This window comes from Ovis aries, chromosome 7, assembly GCF_016772045.2.
Source record: "Ovis aries strain OAR_USU_Benz2616 breed Rambouillet chromosome 7, ARS-UI_Ramb_v3.0, whole genome shotgun sequence".
In the NCBI taxonomy this organism is placed as follows: Eukaryota; Metazoa; Chordata; class Mammalia; order Artiodactyla; family Bovidae; genus Ovis; species Ovis aries.
The window spans coordinates 50,778,797-50,801,411 of record NC_056060.1 but is presented as its reverse complement, the minus strand read 5'-3'; the positions used below and the strand labels follow the sequence as shown (position 1 = coordinate 50,801,411).

Genomic DNA, 22,615 nt, shown 5'->3' with positions numbered 1-22,615 from the left:
AAGGCCACACCTCATAAAAATAGGCAAAATATTTGTGACAGATAATTTATAGTAAGGGACAGATGAAGAGATCTTAAATTCCTCATTCTCAATAAGAGAAACTCAGATTAAAATGGTCTGTATATAATTTTTATCTAGCAGACTGGCAAAACTGCAAAAGTGGAACAAGATGCTGTATTAGCTGTGCTATAGAGGATCAGGCAGATTGCTGCTTGGAATGTAGTTTGTATTACTTTTAGGGAAAGCAATTTGGAATATCTACCCAAATTACAAATGCCTACATCCTTTGACTCAGCAATTCTTTTCCTAAGAATTTATTCTATAGAAAAACTCTCACATATGTGAAATGATGTATGCATAAACTTAGTTGTTAAACATTGTTTATAATAGTAAAAAGATTGGAAACCTGACAAGTCCATTAAGAAAGAGAAAATTTAAAAAATATATATTACATCTCTACAATCACAGAGTTGTTAAAAAATAAAAATGAATAAGTTCTTCAAAAAGATACAGAAAAATTTCAAAGGTACAGAGTAAGTGGTGAAAAAGCAAGACGCAGGAAAATGTCATGTGTAGTATACTACCATTTATGTAAACTAAGGAGAAAATAAATATATCTAGATTGTTTTGTGTGTGTACAAAAAATTACTGGGAGGATCATCAAGAAAGTAATTAACAGTGGTTCCTACTTGAGGTGCAGAGTGGACATGGTGGTAACTGAGCAGATGGGACAGGCGTGAAAAAATATTTTGTTTAGTGTCTAATATTTAGAAATATTTAGTGCCTTTTCTACTTTTAAAATGTTTGAACTCTAGGAATATATTGCCTACTCAAAATTAAAGAAAAAATAAGCTTCCTCTGGTTTAACCGAGCTAATGCTTTATGGGAACTACATTTAAAAGAATATTTGTGGTTAATAACCTTGAAGGAAAAGTCTATTCTGTATGACATACTTCCCATAAAAGTTAACATCTGCAGTAAAGGAGCACAGTTGCAGCAGTCATGTATTAGAGTCTCGTTTATGTCTGGGCTGTGAAATTATCTGCTTAAGTAAGACCTACTGCCTTGATTATATGGGGTGGGAGCATACAGGCATATCCAGCTTGTCATTCTCATTGACGTGTAGGAAGAGATTTGTGAAACTGTCACCTGCCAATGGAAATTCCCTCTGCCATCCGCTGACACTGACTGTGACTAAAGCCAGAGGACTGGACTTGCATGCATAAGCAGGTCTCTGCCCCTCGCTTTCCATGGCCACCTCCTGCACACCCTCGTTTTCTCATCTAGACTGTCACAGGAGCTCCATCTCTACCTGCAGTCTCCTCCTTCTCTGGGTCGCACCACAGACTGTAGCCAGGTTAAGATGCTAACGTGGAACTTTACTGGCGGTCCAGTAGTTAACGCTTCACCTTCCAATGCAGGTGGTGTGGGTTCGATCCCTGGTTGGGGAGCTAAGATCCCACATGCCTCATAGGCCAAAGGTCAAAACATAAAACAAAGCAATATTGTAACAAATTCAATGAAGACTTGAAAATGATCCACATCAAAAATAATCTTAAAAAAAAAAAAAAGATGCTAACTTATTGGCTGTATGAATGTGCCCTGAGCTGGAACACACCTCCTGCCCCTGGCCTGCTATTTCTTTCCTTTCCCAAGGGTACACCTCTCCCTGTCTCATGCCTGACTGCTTCCTGTGGCTCCCACAGGCCTCACAGGATCAACCCTTGAGCCTCCCAGAACCTTACCTCTGGTTCTATTGCCTCCTGGCCTTTCTATATACCCAGCCCTTCTTTAAAGTCTAGCTTAAGACTGGGCTCTGATGAAACTCTCTGAAACACGTTAAATATACATCCAACAAAGACAACACAACAACAGCAGCCGCAAAACAACTCCTGGGAACTGGGTGAGTCCAAAGCATATTCCTTCTATGGTGAGTAGGCAAAAGCAAGACTATACAAAGTCGTATCCAGCTAGATTCTAGTCGTAAAGGTAGCTGTATATTTGCATTCAAATTCCTCTCCTTCCCTTTCCTCCCTATAAAAAGGCATGTTCTGGGGGCGGCATAGCGTTGTGAGAAGTAAGTGAGGCCCTGTTGGGGAAGGAGTGAATATCATCCAGAGGCAAAGTTGTCTTGCCTTTCTGCTCTCTGGGTCATGCAGATGTTGACTTTTTAATGTAAAGCTGTACTTGAAGTATCATTGACCCTGATGTGTCTGCCCTCAGGAGAAAGTTGTGACCTACCTGAAGATTTTTGTGAGCATGTATGGTTTGGTTGTGTGTAACTGTCTCTTCAATCTGTCCAGGTTTCACAGGCAAAGCAGGACTACCTGGAGAATCACATCCAAACCCAGTCGTCAGCCCTGGACAGTTTTAATGCCATGAACGCAGCATTGGCGTCAGACTCCATCAGCTTGCAGGTACTCATCTGCTCCCCATTGGCTGGGTTGTCCTCTGTTCCAGTGCATATGAGCTTAGCCAAGGGTGGGCCCTGTGTCTTTGTATTAGAGTAAGTCACAGAATGTTCTCGGCTCATTATTCAGAATACACTCGGTCACAGTAAAGGCTGAGCCAGGGAGACGGTTAAGGAAGGAAGCTGATGGAAATGCTTCCAAGCCGAGACTCCCAACCTTGCAGTTGCATTTGTTTTTGCCCTTATTAAAATGGGGGTTTAGATCCTGAGTTCAGCGCTAGTGATGTCACTTGTCCCACTAGACACCTGAGTGGTCCTAAGCATCAGTGCCTGAAACAACATATCACCTGCTCCCTCATGCCACAGTGTTAGGAGAAGTCTCACCAGTCACAGGAAAGATGGCCTTAACCCAAGGCAATCCTCATTTATTCATGATGAGTAACTCCCAAAGGCTATTAGGCATGTTTTCCTAATGTGGAAATTATTTTGCATTAAAAGAAAAAGTCATGTGCCTTCCAGAGAACACCTGGTAGTGCCAGACAGGGATGCCAAAAACAGCCAGGATCCTACGCGTGTGCAGATGTGTGGTCAACCCACACCAAAGGATTCTTCTCGTTATTACTTTGATTTGTTGGGAGTTAATCCCTCACATGCTGCCTATTGTTACTCTTTCAACTGAGCCCCCCATGTAGTATGCAAATAAATTTGAAAATGTTTAGAGCCAAGCATTAGATTCAACATTATATTCGACAGACTCCTCGGGCTTTAATTTCCAAACATGCAAATAATAGATTCTGTCCCCTTCCAACTTTATTTGGCTCTTATCTCTTTACCTTCCTCTTCAAAGTTCACACAAGCTATTTCATATCCTTTCTGGTTCTCTATAAATAATTTGCTAGATAAGCAAACAAATTTTATGTTGGGATGATCCACTTCCCCTAGGATCCAGTACTTTTTGCTGACAGCTGATTGGGCGGTAGTGCCAGCATCGAAGCTCGGATATAGTCCCACAGTGGGGGCAGGCCTTGTGTTTGGGTTTGTCTGGAAGCCCATTTCTGGTGGGGCTCTGAGTCCCACCCTTTTCCTGGCTCTCCTTAGAGCATGCCAGCTTTCCCCTGGCCTCAGGCCAGGCCCTGCTTTGGGTCTGGTTTATTCAGTAGCCTTTGTTTTCCCTTCCTCCTGCCATCAAGGGGGCTTGTCCAGGCTCACTTTCCTTCCCTCTTGGACATATTCTCACCCTGGCCAACCAGGAAAGGCTGTATATTACCTAACTTCACATCTGGTTGGTATCTGTGTTTTTTTCTTCCCCATCATACTTCTGATTTGCCTGGAAAACAACAACAACAACAACATACAACCTAAAAGTTGACAGTTCTGTTTTATTTAGGGACCTCCCTGAGGACTATAGCCCAGGATTCAGTCTCTCAGAGAGTTCTGAGGAACTGTTCCAAAGAAGTTAGGGAGGACCAGGATATACAGGAGTTTTGGCTGAAAAAAAAATGTAGTCAAACATCAGAAGGTTGCTGTTAATCACAAAAGAGAGACATCTTAAGTAAACGTTTTTAATGCTTTTCTATGTATGATAAGATGTAAGAGTCTGGGCTCATGGACATTATTTCTTTGGTATGCATCTTAACTCTCTAGGCCTGGTATCCTGCTTTTTTCCCATCCTGCATTCCCCTCAGGGCACACTGTCAGGTGGGCTGCCCTGGCTGATGGCTTGATGGCCAGCAGCATTCATTGTTTACTGGAATGGCAGGCAGGCAGGCAACATTTTTGTCCCCATCACTGACACTCCAGGCATTCACTTCAAAGGTCAGCTGTTTGTTAGAACAGGGTCCACCCTAACCCAGGGACCCTGACTGATTCCTCATCACAGTCTAGTCTCTTATTCCAGGGCAGTCAGAGGAGCCTTATAATGAAAAGGTTAAAAATTGTTTGAGAAGAATAAAAAGAAGTGGGTGGAGGCAGGGGAAGGGGAGGAGTGGAGGAAAGAAAGATACTGTCTCATGGCCAGGAAACTCACATGAGTCTGAAGATATTAACTTCTTATTTCTTCCATTGTCGGCTGCTGCTGCTGCTAAGTCGCTTTGGTCATGTCCGACCCTGTGCGACCCCAGAGACGGCAGCCCACCAGGCTCCCCCAACCCTGGGATTCTCCAGGCAAGAACACTGGAGTGGGGTGCCATTGCCTTCTCTACTGTCTAGTCTACCCCGTTTTCATTATTAATGACAATAAGACCAGGTCTTCAGTTCGACTTTACAGAATGTCAAAGCTGGAAAGAACAATTGAGATGATCTCCACCCCCCCTTGTTTGATGGATAAACAAACTGAGACCAACAGAAATGGCTTGAACAAAGTGTAGCTCCAGTCCTGGTCTCTTGGCATCTGATACAGGTTCTAAGCACAGGACTGGTCTCTGTAAATCCAGTGGGACTTGGAGAGAGGATGCTTGGCCAGGTGGTTTTTCAAGCTCCTTGCATCTCCAATGTTCTGTGATTCCAGCCTCCAAATGGCTTCTGTATTTTCTTTCATACCTATATACCACCATTAAAAATCCTGTTTTACTGACTTAAATAGGTTTAGGAATGAGGCTTATTATCCAAGGTGGAGGCTCAGGAGTGGAGAAGCTTCAGAGACTGGCCAGCTACAAAGAGGACACAGGTGTTAGGAAGTGAGTCCAACAGCAACATCTTATATTAGAAGAATTTCCAGCCCTTCTATATGAGTTGTAGGTAACTTCAGGAGGCGGTAGGAGGTGGTAGAAATTGCCTTGTGTCTAGTGCGGGGAATTCTGGGGTTGTGGAAGACATTCCTCTGTAATGAGAGTTAAGCATGAAATAGCAACAGTGTTAATTTAAGCATTCCTGCTTCAATGGGCGGTCTGGATTAATGAGCATCAGGCATCTGACACTTGTCAGGCAATTGTTCTAGACTCTGTTGCCTGTCCTCCCTTCATTACCACCCTTCTCTGCCTGAGGGAGGAATGTGAAGCTCCTGCAGCCTCATTGTAGCCTCAGCCATGTTGTTGCTATTCTGGCAGCTCGTCTAAAGGTACTGAAGTAAACAGCCTGTTTTTAAAAAAAGGGGGAATACCTCCTTTTTATAAAATACCTATTTTGTTTTCTGACTTAGGAATTTGGAAAATGTAGAAGATTTTAACAGAGAAGAAAGTTAATACTATCCATACTCCTGTCCCTAGTGAAAGCAGTTATTTGAATTTGGGTAACTCTCCTAGTCTTCTCCTCTCTCCCCAGTGGCTCAGCAGTAGAGAATCTGCCTGCCAGTGCAGGAGACATGGGTTCAGTCCCTGGACTGAGAAGATCCCCTGGAGAAGGAAATGGCCCCCCACTCCAGTATTCTTGCCTGAAGAATCCCATGGACAGAGGAGCCTGGTGGGCTACAGTCCATGGGGTTCCAAGAGTTGGACACATTAGTGACGAAACAATAGCAAGAACTACAACCTCCTAGTCTTTTTTTTTTTCCCCCGGGCATTTGAACAGATGCTTATGAATTTTTTTTTCAAAGTGGGGTTCTTCTGTACTTACTGTTTTCAAACCCAATTTCTTTACATGTGAAATTATGTATCATTAGCATTTTTCCTTGGAAAAGGGTTTGATCCATTTCCATCCATCCTAGGCAGTGGCACGTGGTGTTGGCAGCAGTGATGGGGAGTTATGGGGAAGCTGGCTGGCTTCAGTACAGGGCAGCAGACCTCCTGGCCACCAGGGGGCCTTCAGGTGCTCTAATACCAGGGGCCCGGGCTTGTAGCTCCTGTGGCTGATGTCTCCCTCAATGGTTAATGACAAAGGGATGTCCCGGTGTGGTCTGGCCAGTTTTCTCACACCGCTAGATCTGGTTTTTATTTTCATCCTATCAGAAAACCCTCGTGGATGTTACTTTGGAGAACAGCAACATCAAGGATCAGATCAGAAATCTGCAGCAGACGTACACAGCCTCCATGGACAAGCTGCGGGAGAAGGAGAGGCAGTTAGATGCAGCGCAGGTTGAAAACAAGCTGCTGAAAATGAAGGTAGATACAGGAGCATGGATCTCCTGCTCACCGTTCCCTCCACCTCTTTCCTCCTCCTCCTCTCTCTCCTTCCATCATCAGCTCTCCCATTCTGATTTCTCCATTCTCTTCTCTGTTGGGTTTTGGCGCCCTTCTGTGGCCAACCCCGCAGGATCTGACCTGACGGCACTGAGAGGGTTTCTGTGTTCAGAGCTGTCAGTGCAGATTGGGGGCACCCCATACACACCCCGCTGGGCTCTCCTGCCTCGATCTCAGTGGCCTCAGCTGCTGAGACCTCATCATGGCACTGCCCTTATGTACTGAGAGGGCCCTTGAGATGCCTGCAAGTTTGGGGCTTGAGAAGCTTCAGTGTTTGGACTTTCCCAGTGGTCCAGTGGTTAAAAATCTGCCTGCCAAATGCATGGGACATGGGTTTGATCCCTGGTCTGGCAAGATCCCACATGCCACGTGGCAACTACGCCTGTGCACCGCAACTACTGAGTCCTCGCTCTAGAGCTCGTGCTCCATGACAAGAGAATCCACTGCAGCGAGAAGCCTGAGCACCAAAACAAAGAGTAGCTCCCGTTCACTGTAATTAGAGAAAACCCGCATGCAGCCACGAAGACCTAGGACAATCCCAAAATTAATTATTTAAAGAAGAAGCTTGGCTGTTTAGCTTCCTTTTTAGATCCCAAGACCTTTTTGTCTGGTTTGAAAATGAAGAGCTGAGGGCCCCCCTGGAAGAAAGTGAATGGGTGATCAAGGACTCTGGGCAGTATCCCTCCAGCCCTCAGGTCTGGCTTATTCTGCAGCTCAGCCTCTAAGGCCCTGGAGGTCTCAGTGCTCCTTCCGTATGTGAAGCATGGAGCCCTCACTCATCCGTGGGTCTGCTCCTGGCTCTGGTGAGAGTTCCTACCCAGTGCCAGGAGCAGAGCCACAAACGGCTCCCAGAAGTCATTCAACAAATTATTTCCTGAATGAATTTGTGTTTTCACTTGAACCTGGGCTTCTCAGATTGTGTTCAGCACAGCCTAGACTGTTCTAGAAGAGAGTGTCTTGTGGGTTGTGTTTAGTTCACTTCAGTTGCTCAATCATGTCTGACTCTTTGAGACCCCATGAACTGCAGCACGCCAGACCTCCCTGTCCATCACCAACTCCCGGAGTTTACCCAAACTCATGTCCATTGAGTCAGTGATGCCATCTAATCATCTCATCCTCTGTCGTCCCCTTCTCCTCCTGCCCTCAATCTTTCCCAACATCAGGGTCTTTTCAAATGAGTCAGCTCTTTGCATCAGGTGGCCAAAGTATTGGAGTTTCAGCTTCAACATCAGTCCTTCCAATGAACACCCAGGACTGATTTCCTTTAGGATGGACTGGTTGGATCTCCTTGCAGTTCAAGGGACTCTCAAGAGTCTTCTCCAACACCACAGTTCAAAAGCATCAATTCTTTGGTGCTCAGCTTTCTTTATGGTCCAACTCTCACATCCATACATGACTATTGGAAAAACCATGGCCTTGATTAGACGGACCTTTGTTGACAAAGTAATGTCTCTGCTTTTTAATAGGCTGTCTAGGTTGGTCATAACTTTCCTTCCAAGGAGTAAGCATCTTTTAATTTCATGGCTGCAATCACCATCTGCAGTGATTTTGGAGCCCCGTAAAATAAAATCAGCCACTGTTTCCCCATCTATTTGACACGAAGTGATGGGACCAGATGCCATGATCTTAGATTTCTGAATGTTTGAGCTTTAAGCCAACCTTTTCACTCTCCTCTTTCACTTTCATCAAGAGGCTCTTTAGTTCTTCACTTTCTGCATAAGGGTGGTGTCATCTGCATATCTGAGGTTACTGTTATTTCTCCTGGCAATCTTGATTCCAGCTTGTGCTTCATCCAGCCCAGCGTTTCTCATGATGTACTCTGCATAGAAGTTAAATAAGCAGGGTGACAATATACAGCCTTGATATACAGTATGTATACAGTATACAGTATATACAGACAATATACAGTACACAACAATATACAGGTTGTGTACTCACATGATTTATTGCACGACTGAGTATGTTTGGGAGTGAAAGGAAGTGCTGTTAATAATTAGGGGAATAGCCTGGGCTACATGGTCATCTCTGTAAGGTCTACCCACGGGGCAACTGATGGGGAGGACAGGCTGCTGTCCCACACTGCGTGGTCTCCATGATGGCTGCCCATGGGCCCTGCCATCACCACCCACTTGGCCAAACACAACCACCTGGGGGAGGGGAAGGAGCCACGGAGCTACATAGTCATTTCCTCCCTGCTTTCACTTCAAACAGGGCTGTTCTTCTATTTATGCTTTCATGTATTGTATTTCCGCACAAGAGTTACTTCAAAAAAAAGGGGTTTGTTGCTGAAACATTCTGAAGTGACTGTTAGGAGTTTGTCCCCCAGGGCAGGATCTTTATGTGGTCATTCATCTCACAAATACGTATTCAGTGTCTGCTCTCTCCATCCATGCTCCACACCCGTCTGTTCCAGTGCTGTGCCATCAGGGAGACCAAGCCTCTAACCCAGCCTTACAATTGTGTTTTGGAAGCTAATGCTTTACCTCAAAATAGCAATTTAAGAAGTGACAGTATTTCACATAACCTGGATGCAATGTCAGCAGGCCATGAGGGACAGAGCTTGTTCTCAAAGTGGAGATGAAGCACAGCACACACTGGGTCTCTCTCAGTTCGTGATAATCTCTGTTCGGGATTTCCCATGTTGTGGCTTCTTGGCAGCAAAACTTGCCTAGTGATGAGAAAGGAGATGTAGAGGACATCGGGAGAGACTTTGGTCCAGTCCTTGGAATAAACATCATGTCACCTCTTAAGGTTGTAGTATACCTTGCTTATATAGAGATTATCTACCCAGCTAACTCAGCTCTCTTGAATTAGCAATCAGCTGGAGGGAAGAGACACAAACACACTTTCAGAGGCATAAAATTAATGGCCTGAGCTTTACAGGCGAGGGCAGGGCCTAGGCAGAAAGGAAGCAGCAGCCACCCCAAACATATGCCTGTCTGCCCACTTTACTTTTTCTCATCTCCTAAGCTGGGTCTGTGCAAGCCCCCAGGAGCCCCCAGATTAGGTTCAGCAAACAACATGGGAACATTTCCAACTGCAACAGTAGGGAAAGCACAAACGTATGGAAAGGATGAGTCCAGATTTCTTACATGAGCTGAAGTCTTCTCTAGGGACTGATTGGTGAGTGCAGCTAATAAGATGGTTTCAATTCCATGTGGCACCTTCTCTTCCAAGGCTTTCCTGCTCTTCTGACTTAACTTTTTTTTTTGGTGTATGCACGTGGGGGGAAAATGTCAAACATATGAAAGGTAATGTAGAGGTAGGCATACACCATTTTACATTCCTACCACCATACCATGTAGGAGCATTCTAGTTTCTCCCCATTCTTGCCAACACTGGTTACTCTCTTACTGATTATGGCCATCCTCGTGTGTGTGAAGTGGTAGTTAATTGTAGTTCTGCATCCTTGATAACCAGTGATGTTGAGCATTGTTTCATGCATTTGTTGGTCATTTGTATATTTTTTCTGGAGTGTCTGTCAGATCCCTTGCACATTTTAAAATTGGGTTATTTATATTTTATTGTTGAGTTGTAAAAATTCTTTATATATTCTGGATACAAATTATTAGATGTATAATTGGAAAGAATTTCCCCCCACTCTCTGTGTTGTCTTTTCAATTTCTTGATGCTATCCTTTGAAGCACAGCAGTTTTTAATATTGAAGATCGATGAAGTCAAATTTATGTATCTTTTTTTGGTCAGTTGTGCGTTTGGAGTCATATCTGAGAAGGCATTGCTTAATCAAAGGTCACAAATTTTCTTTCTAAGAGTTTCGTAGTTTTGGCTTTAACATTTTAAGTTTTTCATCCATTTTGAGTTCATTTTTATATATGGTGTTTTAGGGACCCAACTTCATTCTTTTGTATGTGACAAATCCGATTGTCCCAGCACTATTTGTTGAAAAGACTCTACTTTTCGCAGTGAATGATCTTGGTAATTGTTTAAAATTGTTAATTGTTTAACAATTTAATTGTTTAAATGATTAAACAAGATAATTATTTAAAATTTAATTTTTATATCAGGTAAATTATTTGTTTCAAAGTCAGCTCTATGAAACAAGTGTAAGAAATAGAACCTCTGTATCTGCCCTTTCCTCTCTTATTCCCTCTTTCTTCATATAGCAAACCTTTTCATTTTTTAATTTTATAGTTTATCCTGCTCTGACCCAATTCTGATAATGTAGTGGTCTTATTTTCATCCCACAACAGAGTGAATTTGTTTTCATTTGAATCTGTGCTTTTCAGATTGTGTTCAGCACAGCCTTAGGCTGTTCTAGAGGAGAAGGCCTTGTGGGAGAATACCCTCATGATTTATAACTCAAATTGCTTAGATTCTTGAGTACTCAAGGCTTTCAAGAAGCATGTCTTTCTGAGGCCAGTTAGAATGAGGATATATTATCTAGCAGAGTGAAGGGACAGGGAAGCCTGGCATGCTGCAGTCCATGGAGTTGCAAGAGTCAGACACAACTTAGCGACTGAACAGCAACAATATTACCTAGAGAAAAAGGGTTGTTAAAACTGATAGAATAAAGTATGATAAAATTTCAGGAGCAAAATAACATTACCCAGGAAAAGACACTGAAGAAAGGGGTTAATAAGACAGTGCAGGGTCTTCCCTGGTGGTTAAGAATCCACCTTGCAATGTAGGGAACATGGGTTTGATCCCTGGTCGGGGAACTAAGATCTCACATGCTGTGTGGCAACTAAGCCTGCCCGCTGCAATTACTGAGTCTGTGTGCCACAACTGGAGTCCGTGTCCCACAGTGAAAGATCCCACATGAAGCCACAAAGATCCTGTGTGCCCTAAGACCCAACGCAGCCAAATACACATAGAGAAAAAATAAGACAGTGGAGCACGTTTTAGAGAGAATTCAGTTTTAAAACAGTTAGATTTGAGGTGCAGTGTTGATAGAGAAGTATGTTTCTACCTTGTGAAAAGTCACTCATGGAACACCTTTTCCTGATAATATTAGTATCATGTAAATAAATTTACAGGGCTACTTTTAACGTTCCATGCACCTGCTCATCCCTTTTCCTTCTTCCTTCTATCTCTTTCCCCATCAGTTCCTGCTGCCTCTGTCCCCTGCAGAGCCCTGGCCCCTGGGCCCACTCCTCTGTGAGTTCATGCTCGACACATACAGAGTGTAAGGTGCGATTCGCCAGAACCTGCTGAAGCTGTAGCTCTGAAGTGAGTCTCTTTGCAGGTGGAATCCTCCCAACAAGCCAACGCGGAGGTGATGAGAGAGATGACCCGGAAGCTGTACAGCCAGTACGAAGAGAAGCTGCAGGAGGAGCAGCAGCGGCACAATGCGGAGAAGGAGGCTCTCCTGGTGTGTATGTCCCACCTGCTGATGGAACAACCGGGGAGTGTTGGGTGCATTATTGTTGGTGAGCTTTAAATGGGAAGGTGTGTGCTCGGAGGTGAGTTAGTGGACTCTAAGATGGGTTTAGTATGTGCCTCTCACTCCTCTCCCTTCTCCTTCCCTTTACTCACCTTCCTCCCTGCTTAAAGGAGCCCTCAACCTCTGGCTCTCAGTACACCCCTTTCTCCAGCCAGTCTGACCATTTGCCACATCCAGGCTGATCCTGGCTTACCTGCAGCTGTGCATTTCCTTACCGCATCTTCTCCTCCTTCCCTGTCCCCATCCTGCTTATGGTCCCTGAGAGTCTTGAAGATGCCAGCATCTCCACGAATGAAGTCTTTCCTCCTCACACAGCTGCAAGTGTCCCCTGTCCTGGCGAAGCCCATTCTCTCTGTTCTCTGCTGTGGAATTCTCTTGTCCCTGTTATTAGAGCTGGGCTGTGCATCTCCGATCTTGGGTTCTCTAGCAGAGCATCGATTCCTTGAGGACAGGGACTCGATCTGCCTTATCTTGTGTCCCCACAGGCTTAGTACATGTGCTGAATAATTGACTGAGTTGGTGTTTGGGAGAAAGATCTGGGCACTCTGCATTCAATTCCACTTCCAGCCCTAATTCCCTTTATGTTGTTGGCAAATACAGTGATACTTTGAGCATCTTGTCAGGAGATAAGTAACATTTGTAGGTTCTTTTTTTCTTTAAGGGTGGTGGAAAAAGGCAGAAAGATAACTAGGCCCTTGCAATGTGTCTTTTATTCATTGGTTAGAACCGGAATCATGGAATTTGAGTTCATGATTCTCTGAGACTCTTCTAGGCTCCCAGGTCATGCCGGGTCATGCTTCTAAAGAGACAAGATGATTTAGCAAGGCCTGAGCTGTTTGAACCCTGATTGGTAGTGACTGCATGCTCTTCTGAGAAGAGTGTGTTTCTTTTGCAGGAAGAAACCAATAGTTTTCTGAAAGCCATTGAAGAAGCCAATAAAAAGATGCAGGCGGCAGAGATCAGCCTCGAGGAGAAGGACCAGAGGATCGGGGAGCTGGACAGGCTGATTGAGCGCATGGAGAAGGTAACACAGCTTGGAGCCCGCAGGGCCCTTGCCCAGCCTCCCTGCAGGGTAACAGCTCCCCTCAGGCCTGCCCAAAGGTGTGAGAAGCCCTCACCGCAGATCCCTCTCATTCCTACAACTTGTGACTTGAAATAACAAAGACAGAACTATAAAATAAAGTATATGGATGTAAAGCCATTGTCCTCCAATTAAAAATCTAGAAAAAAAAAGAGATAGCAAAGAGTAAAGTATATGGAAGTTTCAGCAAGTCCTGAGTGTTCCTATGTTGAAAATTCTGATGCTTCTAACATCATTACATACAAAATTATTTACAGAAATTAATCTTTTAGCAGCCCTGCTTTGCTGGGGCCCTCAGCATGAACTTGGTTTCCCTGGCAGGCAGTCAAGCCCTATTTCCATGTTACGTCGACACCCCAAGCCAGTTGTTTCTGGGACCGGGGTCTGAAGGGTTGGTTATGCGTCAGAGTAGGGGACTTTGCTCTCCGTGGGTGGGGGTGGAGCAGGGAGAGGCCTGCAGGAGACAGGAGCTCAGCTGGGATAATGAGCCTGTCTAGAGAGAGAGAAGAAATGAGGTGAGAAGTGGAGAAAAGAGGAGAGGTGGGAGAGCGGAAAGAGAAAAAGCAAGAAAGATGAAGGGAGGATGACCTTTACCAAGTGACAGCTGACTTCCAAGGGAGAGTGGTGGTTGAGTACCAGAGCTGTGGGTTCTAGGAAGTGGCTCTCTAGCTGTGTGAGTTTACAAAAGAGGGGGACCAGCTGAGACCACCCCTTGGCATCCTGTGGCCCACACTGGACTCTGGGAATCCCCAGGCCAATGATGGAGGGAGGGGAAATGACGGGAAGCAGGACCAACAGCTGGGCTTCCGGCTGGTTCTGAGAAGAGGGCTGACCTATGGTGTCTGTGGCCTGGTCCCCTCTACACTCCTCTGACCAGGAAGGTGGGAATAGCCTTAAACAGAGCTTCTCAGCTGGCCAGGGGGCTCTTCTTTTACGTAATATCTTTTGAGGGGATGGACTTGAACAAATAGAGAGTCAGTTACAATTTCACCTCTGCCCTCTGGGAAAGCAGAATCCTACCTTGTCTTGAAGAGAAGATCAGTGGCATGGTTAGGTCTGACATCAGTACTGGTTGTAGATGGTGGTTGTAATGATTGGGCAGTGAAGGCATTTTCTGGAATGCAGGCAAGCTTTCCCCTACATTGCCTCGCTCCTGCAACAGCAGAAGGTGCTGGTTAAAGCACACTCCCCCCGAGTGACAGGCTATCCTGCGGCAAACAGGAGCCAGGTGCGCGGGTGGTTCTCACTCACAGACAGAGAGACTGTCCATGTTTTAGAATCACACGAACCTAGGGTTTGAGTCTTGCCTCTTTTTCTAGTTGCAAGAAGTTACTTGCCTCTTCCAAATTCAGGTTCCTCTTCTGTAAAATGTTGATAATAGTAATTCTTATTCTTAGGCCTTTTGTGAGGAGTCAACAAGAAAAATCCAGGCCACATGTTTAGGGCAGTGCCTGGCATATATAGAGTAGGGGCTCAAAAAATGTGTGGCTCTGATTTTTAGGTTGTGACTTGCATAAATGTCTGCCCCTGGTGTTAACATTTTTTTTTTTTCAGCTGGACCTGTTCTATAGCTTAGTTTCTTTGTCTCCTTGGGCTTCTGGAAACTTCCCAACATTTTCCCACTGATGTCCATGTGGAGCCTGCATGGGGGTTTGTGGCTGGGGGGCTAGAGTGCTAGTAAGGCTGGCCCTCCCTCCCCACGGTTATGTGGCATAAGATGTTCCCACGTCCTCCTGGCTTTTTCTCTAGTGATTGAGAATCTGTTGTCCTTTCTCGTAACTTTTCTCATTTAGGCTAGCAAAACGCTTGCTTTAGGTAGCTAAGATTAGATGTGGCCATTTACTGTTTTTTGCCCTTCATGGCTAAATCTGTGAGAGCAGGAACCATGGCAAACCTCTGTCACACGTTGTGAACAACATACCTACAGACTTTGTATCCTGTTCTCACATATTTTTGGATTTTTCTCGAGGACAAACCATGTACTTTTGAATGACTTCTCTGCTGTACCCCTTAATTTACTGTTTCTCAACATTGTGTCCAAAACAGCTTTCTTTTTTTCTTCATCAGTTAAAGTCTTTTAAGGAGTATGTCCTATCAGAGACTCTTCTGCAGAATAGATAGTACTCTATGCCTTGATCTTGGTGGTGGTTCCACCAGGTAACGTGAATACAGATATGTCAAGGGATTGTGCAGTGTCCACTTAAGATTTGTTGTACCTCAACTTAGGAAAATATCAAAATTTAAAGTATACTGTAAGCCAGGCCTTGTCCTACTTTATGACAGCTTTTTGGGGAGTTGGAGGGAAGGCTCACTTGTTAAGAATTCACCACTGTTATTTCAGGGCTCATGTAAATTTCCAGCCAGTGGCAGAAACCATGGGGACAGTTAGTCTGTGCATTCACTGTAGAGATTTGAAAGAAGTAACAAAACCCCACGAAAAAGTTGGTCTCCCTTTATTCTGAATATGTTAATGATAACATACCCTCCCTTCCAGAGTGTTGTACTGCTTCCCTCTCTGACTATCCCTTGTCTGCTACTGTTGACAGCTTCAGAAGTTGTGGGAGTTCAAGTTTCAAGGGTTTGCTTTTCATATTTGGTGGGAGAGAAGTTTGGGATCTGTATAACTAGTCAGAGCTTATTAGGCAGAATTTCTGAGGGTAAAGATGAGACACAGCCATACTTAAAGAAAGCCCTCAAGCAGAAGAGTCTCCTCTCAATTAGTGAGCAGGATTTGATAAATTTCATTTTAAGGAAATTTGTCATACTAACAGTTGTAATGTATTTCTGGTGCAATTTTGGTGGTAATCGACACTATACCTTTATTAATATTTTTCACTGTGTTCAAAGAAATGTCCATATTCTTTTTACTTTTTTAAGGTAAACTAAATTTATACAGAAATTTGTGCAAATCTTCTTAATAAATATTTATTTATTTGACTGCATTGTGCCTTAGTTGTGGCATGTGGGATATAGTCCCCTGACCAGGAATCAAACCCAGGACCTCTGGATTGGGAATGTAGAGTGTTAGCCACACTGGACCACCAGGGAAATCCCTGTACAAATCTTACATGCACAACTTATTGGTTTCCTATTGATACTGCAATCATTTACTACAGTTAGTGGCTTTAAAACATCATAGAGTTACCATCTTTAGGCGGTCAGAAGTCCTAAAATCAAGGTGTGGGCAGGGTTGTTGGGAGCTCCAGAGGAGAATCCATTTCCTCGCCTTTGCTCCCTTTGAGAGACTAATTATATTCCTTGGCGCATGGCCCCATCCTCCAGCTGCTAAATTAGCATTATAGCACCTCCCAGCCTGTGTCCATCTCTTGACTCTAACCCTTCTTCCTATAACGGCCCAACCAGATAATTCAGGATAATCTCCCCATTTCATCCCCATTTCAGGATTATTAACTTAATCATGTCTGCTAAGTTCCTTTTTCCATGTAAGGCAACATGTTCGCAAGTTTCAGGGATTAGAATGTGGAGGTCATTGCAGCACATTTATTCTGATTTTTACAGTATGTTTTTACAAGTAAACACAGCTGTGTAAACACTACCCCCAGTTAATTTATAGAATATTACAGAATTCCAGACCCTCCTGAGGATTCAGAAAATAATAAAAAAATTCGTAGTATCACAGGTTGTTCATTTAGAGTATTGATTATCATTATTTAGAACTGTAAATTTTCATAAGACATCTGAGCCTTGGCTGATGAAATACTTTTTAAAAGATAAATCTTGAATGGCTTACCCATGTTATTTGTCTCTAACACATAAATACGTCTATAAATACACACTAGCAAATTTGAAATTTTGAGATTTGTTCTGACTCCAGTGAGTGAGTGTGTAAAAGCCCATAGGTGTCACATAGATTTGAACTGACTAGTATTGGAGTTGCTTGCTGTACATTCGTTAGCCAACTTGGGGATCCATTGGTTAAATATTAATGTCTGTCTGTTTTAGGAACGCCATCAACTTCAACTTCAACTCCTGGAGCATGAAACAGAAATGTCAGTGGAAATAACTGATTCTAACAAAGAAAGGTAAGATATACCGTCCTTTGTTTTATAATGGATTAATGGTGGACACACTGTGTTTGTGTGGGCTCACTTGGTCCTTGCATTTTCGTTTGTTTGGTTATCACTCATTGCAGACTGATAACATGTAAAACGCTGGACTGGGAGCTTCCAGCCACATCTTGCAGCCCAGGGGTGGTTGTTAGAACAGTGGAACACGTCAGTGCCTGTCACTAGTGCCAAAGTTCTGTCTGTAAATGTTCCTCATAATCTTGAGCTCCACAGGATGCACCTTGTTGATGAGAAAACTCAACAGTGACTAATACCATTGCCGTGGAAACGAATTTTACAATGTCTTTGTTTCCAAACATTCTTCAGTGAAACCTTGCCTTGTCCCTTGTCTATGAGTGTATAAAGCCCTGCATGGGAAATGCAGGAGCAATGAACTGCCTATTCTGGAAACCAGAAGGCAGAGAGTCCACACGTGGCCCTTTAGTGAAGGGAAACGAGGTTGGCATGTGCTGAGCATTTGAGCAAGTTACTTAATCTGCCTGAGATCCTTTGCTTCTCTGTAAAATAAGAATTCTTTTTTAAAGTGGGATGAATTAAAGTGATACTAATAGTGTCTATCTCATTGGGTTATTATTGTGAGAGAACTGTTGGCTGTACTGCCTGCCACAATGTATGCTGAAAAATACCTGTTCTCCTTCCTCTTACGTGACATCAGAGTTTGCAGAGTTCTAGGAATCCTCCCTAGTCTTTAAGGTTGTGCTAAGGAGGGACCCAGCAAAGATGGGAAGTGGTAAGCAGACCACCAGACCCTTTGTCCGAGTTCTAGTTTAGTGGCCCCAAAGGAAGAGTCCATTTGCTGGGTTTCTTGGGTTTATTTGAACCAAGTAGTCTGAGGATAATCTGTGCTGGTTTTTTTTTTTTTTTAAACATGAAATATTTTCTGAGGTGGTCTATTCTGTCTTGATGGAGGAAGGGTGTTTCAGCATATTTCCCATTTTCTCAAAATAAATGGTGTGGAACAACTGTAATTCCTGCTTTCCCAGTACTCTGCCACTTGATTTCAGATATGTTGTTGTGTTGCTAGACTCTTCTCTGTTTTCCTAATTGTAGCAATTACTGGATGTTCCAATGTTGTTTTAACCCCCAAAGAAACAGTCTCTCATATCTGTCTGTAAGTGGTGCAAAAAAAAAAATTCTCTCTCAGCTCTTGGGAGGTAAATTAACTGTCTTTACACAGGGTGAAAATTGCAAGTGGGAATTTGAAAAAGGGTCCTGTGTTCCTTCTTCAGCGGGGGTGGTTGGTCAGTGGTTAATAAACTAGGATACATACAAAGCAGGAAGAGTGCATCTTGTTCTGGGCAGTGTTTCTTTTGAGCGGTGACTTCGGTGACTTCGTGTGCTAGTGTTGCTGCGTTGGTCAAGGGTTCACTGGCTCTGTCTTCTATCTGTGTTAGGTATCAGCAGCTGGAGGAGGCGTCAGCCAGCCTCCGGGAGCGGATCCGACACCTAGATGACATGGTGCATTGCCAGCAGAAGAAAGTCAAGCAGATGGTTGAGGAGGTAAGTCCTTGTGAAGAGTCATGGGCGTGAGATTGCTTCCTGTGGTGGGGACTCTTCAGCCCCAGAGACAGATATGACTCTCAGCTCTGTCTTCTGTAGTTCACAGTGAACTAGCTCAGGCCACTGCTGTCTTGGCCCAAAGGAGAAGCGCCTCATATGTCCCCTTTGAACTAGTGATGATCCCTCTAAAAGAGGGCTCTCTCCAGATCAAAAGGTTACAGTTAAGAAAGCTGGGAGGCACATTTCATTAATTCACCCCCCTATGCAGGTGGGTGCCTTCAGCTCAGGGACCAAAGGGTCCTTTTTCTCTTAAACTGTATAGTATGAAACCAAGGTACATGCTTACTAATTGTTGGACATAGTTTACTATCCTGTTTTTCTAAATGAAAAAACAGGTAAGTTGAACATTTATATTTCTCTAGGAGGAAAAAAAAATTTCTTTTAAGTTGTGTTATAGTAACCTGTCTCTCTCTTGTTGTATGCTCCATAGGAGAAAATCCATGCTGTGTACAACATATTATCTTTCTCTTATTCAATTAAAAAAATCAGAAACAAGAGCAGTTAGTACTAACAAGGTTATAAGGATTCCCTAGGGACTCATTCTCTAACTTGCAAAGAAAAGGTTTCGTTTTAATTAAACATTTGGTCGGCAGCAGAAAAACTGAAAAAAGCATTATGTGTGCTTATATTAAGCACAACTCTGAAAAGTTACTTGTTAATGCATTATTAAAATGAAAAGTATCTACTTCTAATAATTTACACATATGATAGATTAAACATATATCTTTTTTTAAATTAATCTCTAAAATGTTGGAGCTCTGAGTGGGGCTAAAGTCAGGGAATTGTGAGGATGGGGAGGGACACCTTTTTCAATTGTGTGTAGGATAAACACACATTAGATAAAATCTTCACCCAAATGAGAAACCCACTAACACAGTGTGATTGGCCTGAGTGGAGCAGAATAGGAGAAGAGGGAGCAGGCACTCAAATGAGGAAATCCTGATGCAGTTTCGCGGTCCCTTGGCCCCGCTGGGCAGGAGCACTGCCAGCAGAAGTGATGGGCAGGCCTTGCCCTGGATCAGCACTGGGTAGATGTCAGGGGTGTTTCCGAAGGAAAAGCATCACTTTGTCACAGTTAGCATCTCAGGAACCGTGGCAGTCTGCTTCTGACTCCACACTCATAGTGTCTGCAGCCGGCTGCCCCTCATTTCCCCAAGGGGCTCCTTGGCTGTGGCATACTGCATTTCTCCCGCCTCACCACAGGGTACTGTCTGTATTGTTTCCCTGTCTAATATTAGAGAATGGTGAACAAAACCTCATGTGCATTGGCTTCTGATTCAGTTTTCTTCTGTAAGGGTTTAATGATTGGTCTTTTTTAAAAAAATAATCTACTTAATTTTTGGCTGCACTGGGTCTGCATTGCTCGGGGCTTCTGTGGGGCTTCTCTAGTTACGGCGGGCAGGGGCTACACTCTGGTTGCAGCGTGAGGGCTTCTCATTGTGGTGGCTTCTCTTGTGGAGCTTGGGCTCTGGGGTGCGTGGGCTTCAGTAATTGTGGCATGAGGGCTTAGTAGTGCGATTCCTGGGCTGTAGAGCACAGGCTCAGTAGTTGTGGCACACAGGCTTAGTTGCCCTGAGATCTTCCCCAGCCAGGGGTTGAACCTGTGTCTTCTGCGTTGGCAGGTGTATTCTTCACCGCTGAACACTGGAAGCCCTGATTGGTCTTTTTAAAAATACATTTTCAAGTTTAGAATTCTAAGTTACTTCTGGAATCTAATAAACATACCGACTTGAAAGCAGTAGGGGAATAATTAGGACTTCCCAGGTGGTGCTAGTGGTGAAGGACCTACCTGCCAATGCAGGGAGATGTAAGAGATGGGGGTTCGGTCCCTGGGTCTGGAAGATCTCCTGGAGGAGGGCATGGCAACCCACTCCAGTATTCTCACCTGGAAAATCCCATGGACAGAGGAGCCTTGCAGGCTGCAGTTCATAGGGTTGCAAAGAGACACAACTGAAATGACTTAGCAGAGCACAGGGGAGTATTTATATATGCAAATAAGGAAGCATCTAAAGATCACTGTCCATATCTTGCTTTAGTGTCTCTGATGTAATATCTCCCAAATATAGCTATTCTAAGTGCCAATGATGTCTGAAAGACCAACCATTGAAGTGAAATCGCAGGCTGAAATTTCAGAGGCCAGCTGGGGCCAGCTGGGTTTCAACAGTTAGGTGGAGACAGAGAAGGAGAGCTTTAATTCTAAATTTAAACTAAAAATTACTTCTATCAGGTAATAAGAATTAAGGTATTTGTCCTGTACGCCATGTTAACTCATACAACAGGAGGATGATTTAAACTCTCAATCACTGTAGCCAATTCTAACTTTTTTTTAGAAGTTAGAAACATGGAAAAGGGATGAATGAGCACACTAAGAAGTCCAGGATGAGGCTGGGAAGTATTAGAACCCTAGAACTCTAGTAATCCGGGGAATGGCTGAAGGACTTGGACAGGAGATGGCCACGGGGAGACGTGAGAAGGGAGTTCACATCTTAGGAAAACTGTCATGGAGAAGAGGTAATATGTTTTCGTTTGTATTGCAATGCAAAGGCAGATTGGAGCCACTGGGTGGCACTTGCAAAGAGGCACATTTCAGCTTTCTGTTCAACATAAAGGAAACATTTGTAGTACTGGCTGCCCTGAAAGGCATTTAGCCCTTAATCAGGTATGCATTTATGAGGAGAGAAGAAGACAAGATAGAAACTATATAAAGGATTCTCTATTGTTTACTAGGCGGTGCTGTTGGTAGGATCTCAGCCTTTTCACTGCTTTGCATAATGAATGAAATCAGCAAAGATATTCTAAATTTGGACCAAAGTTTGAAAAATCTAGGTGGCTGAATTAGTCATGTGGACTCCTCAACTCTGGCTTGAGAAGAGAAGTGCTTTCTGTGAACTCCAGCCACCCAGACATGGAGGCAAATTTGACTGGAAGATAGAGGCAACCTTTACATGTCACCAGTGTTAGGGACAGGTTTCCCTCTCTTCCATGAAGTCTGGAAGCCTGTCCCTGTGACGGCTTCATACTCAACAGGGGCAGGATTCCAGTCCCCATCCATCGTTGCTGTCATCTGAGTCATGATGTCTGTGAAGAAATTTGGTTTATTAAAATGATACGCTCCTTCTTCTCAAAACATCTAGGTGTTATTACTGAGGTTCTTTGAATCCTGACATGTTAAGCAGTATATTCACTTCCACTCCAGTGGAGTGTAATTTCTTAAAAATATACTAAGTAAAAACTAACCAATCTTGGTATTGCCATCCTTAGCTCAATAATGATTTTTCATTGTATGGGACAGTACACTTCCACAGGGATTTGTGCGTGTAAAAGGGGGCCCTTTTGAAATGAAGGATTAATATATATCTTATCGGGTCAAGTTCACTGAGAAAAGATACAGAGTATCTTGTGTGAAGTGTGAGAGCAGATACCCCCACTTAGCTAGATCTTTGTACTCAATTAAGTCTCCTTTTGTGCTGTTTATCAGGGATTGGTCATCTCCCTCCCACCACTGGTTCTTTTGACTAGTTCTGGATCTGACAAATAGACATGCACACACGCCCCAAAATGCCCCTTTTAGACTTTCAAGAGTTTTCCAGAAAATACAGAGGCACTGAAAAAAATAACAGTCATGAAGAAACTCACTCATCCATCCATTTACCAGATCCCTGCCTGCACTCTCTCTTTGCTGGGGCTGGGCACCAGTTGGGGGCGGGGCAGATAGTGGCTCTGCCCTCCTGGATCTTACTATCTGGTGTTAGCTGAGTTCCAGTCATCCTTGCTTCTTGGGCTTCAGTCTTCTGTTGCCAAGCTGTCTTCGGTCTGGGTCTTTTGTCTCAAATCAGGTAGAGTTCTTTAGCTTGCTGCTAAAGGACACAGGAGATCAGGGATGAGCACACGGCTGCAAGAAACCTACAGCCCCAGCAGTGAACACCTGACATACCTTTAAATATCTTCAGTCAACAGGGG

General features: G+C 43.9%; 1 protein-coding gene across 7 annotated transcripts in view; it reads left to right on the top strand.

Moving 5' to 3' along the window:
* MYZAP (myocardial zonula adherens protein) overlaps window positions 1-22,615 on the top strand; it is a 134,892-nt gene that overhangs the window by 54,254 nt on the left and 58,023 nt on the right. For all 7 annotated transcript variants that reach the window (XM_042252395.1, XM_042252394.1, XM_060417888.1 and 4 more), the window contains 6 exons: window positions 2,304-2,417; window positions 6,292-6,444; window positions 11,729-11,854; window positions 12,822-12,950; window positions 16,971-17,050; window positions 18,490-18,595. In XM_042252395.1, coding sequence (XP_042108329.1) covers window positions 2,304-2,417; window positions 6,292-6,444; window positions 11,729-11,854; window positions 12,822-12,950; window positions 16,971-17,050; window positions 18,490-18,595 — 708 coding nt within the window. The remainder of the gene's footprint in view (window positions 1-2,303; window positions 2,418-6,291; window positions 6,445-11,728; window positions 11,855-12,821; window positions 12,951-16,970; window positions 17,051-18,489; window positions 18,596-22,615) is intronic.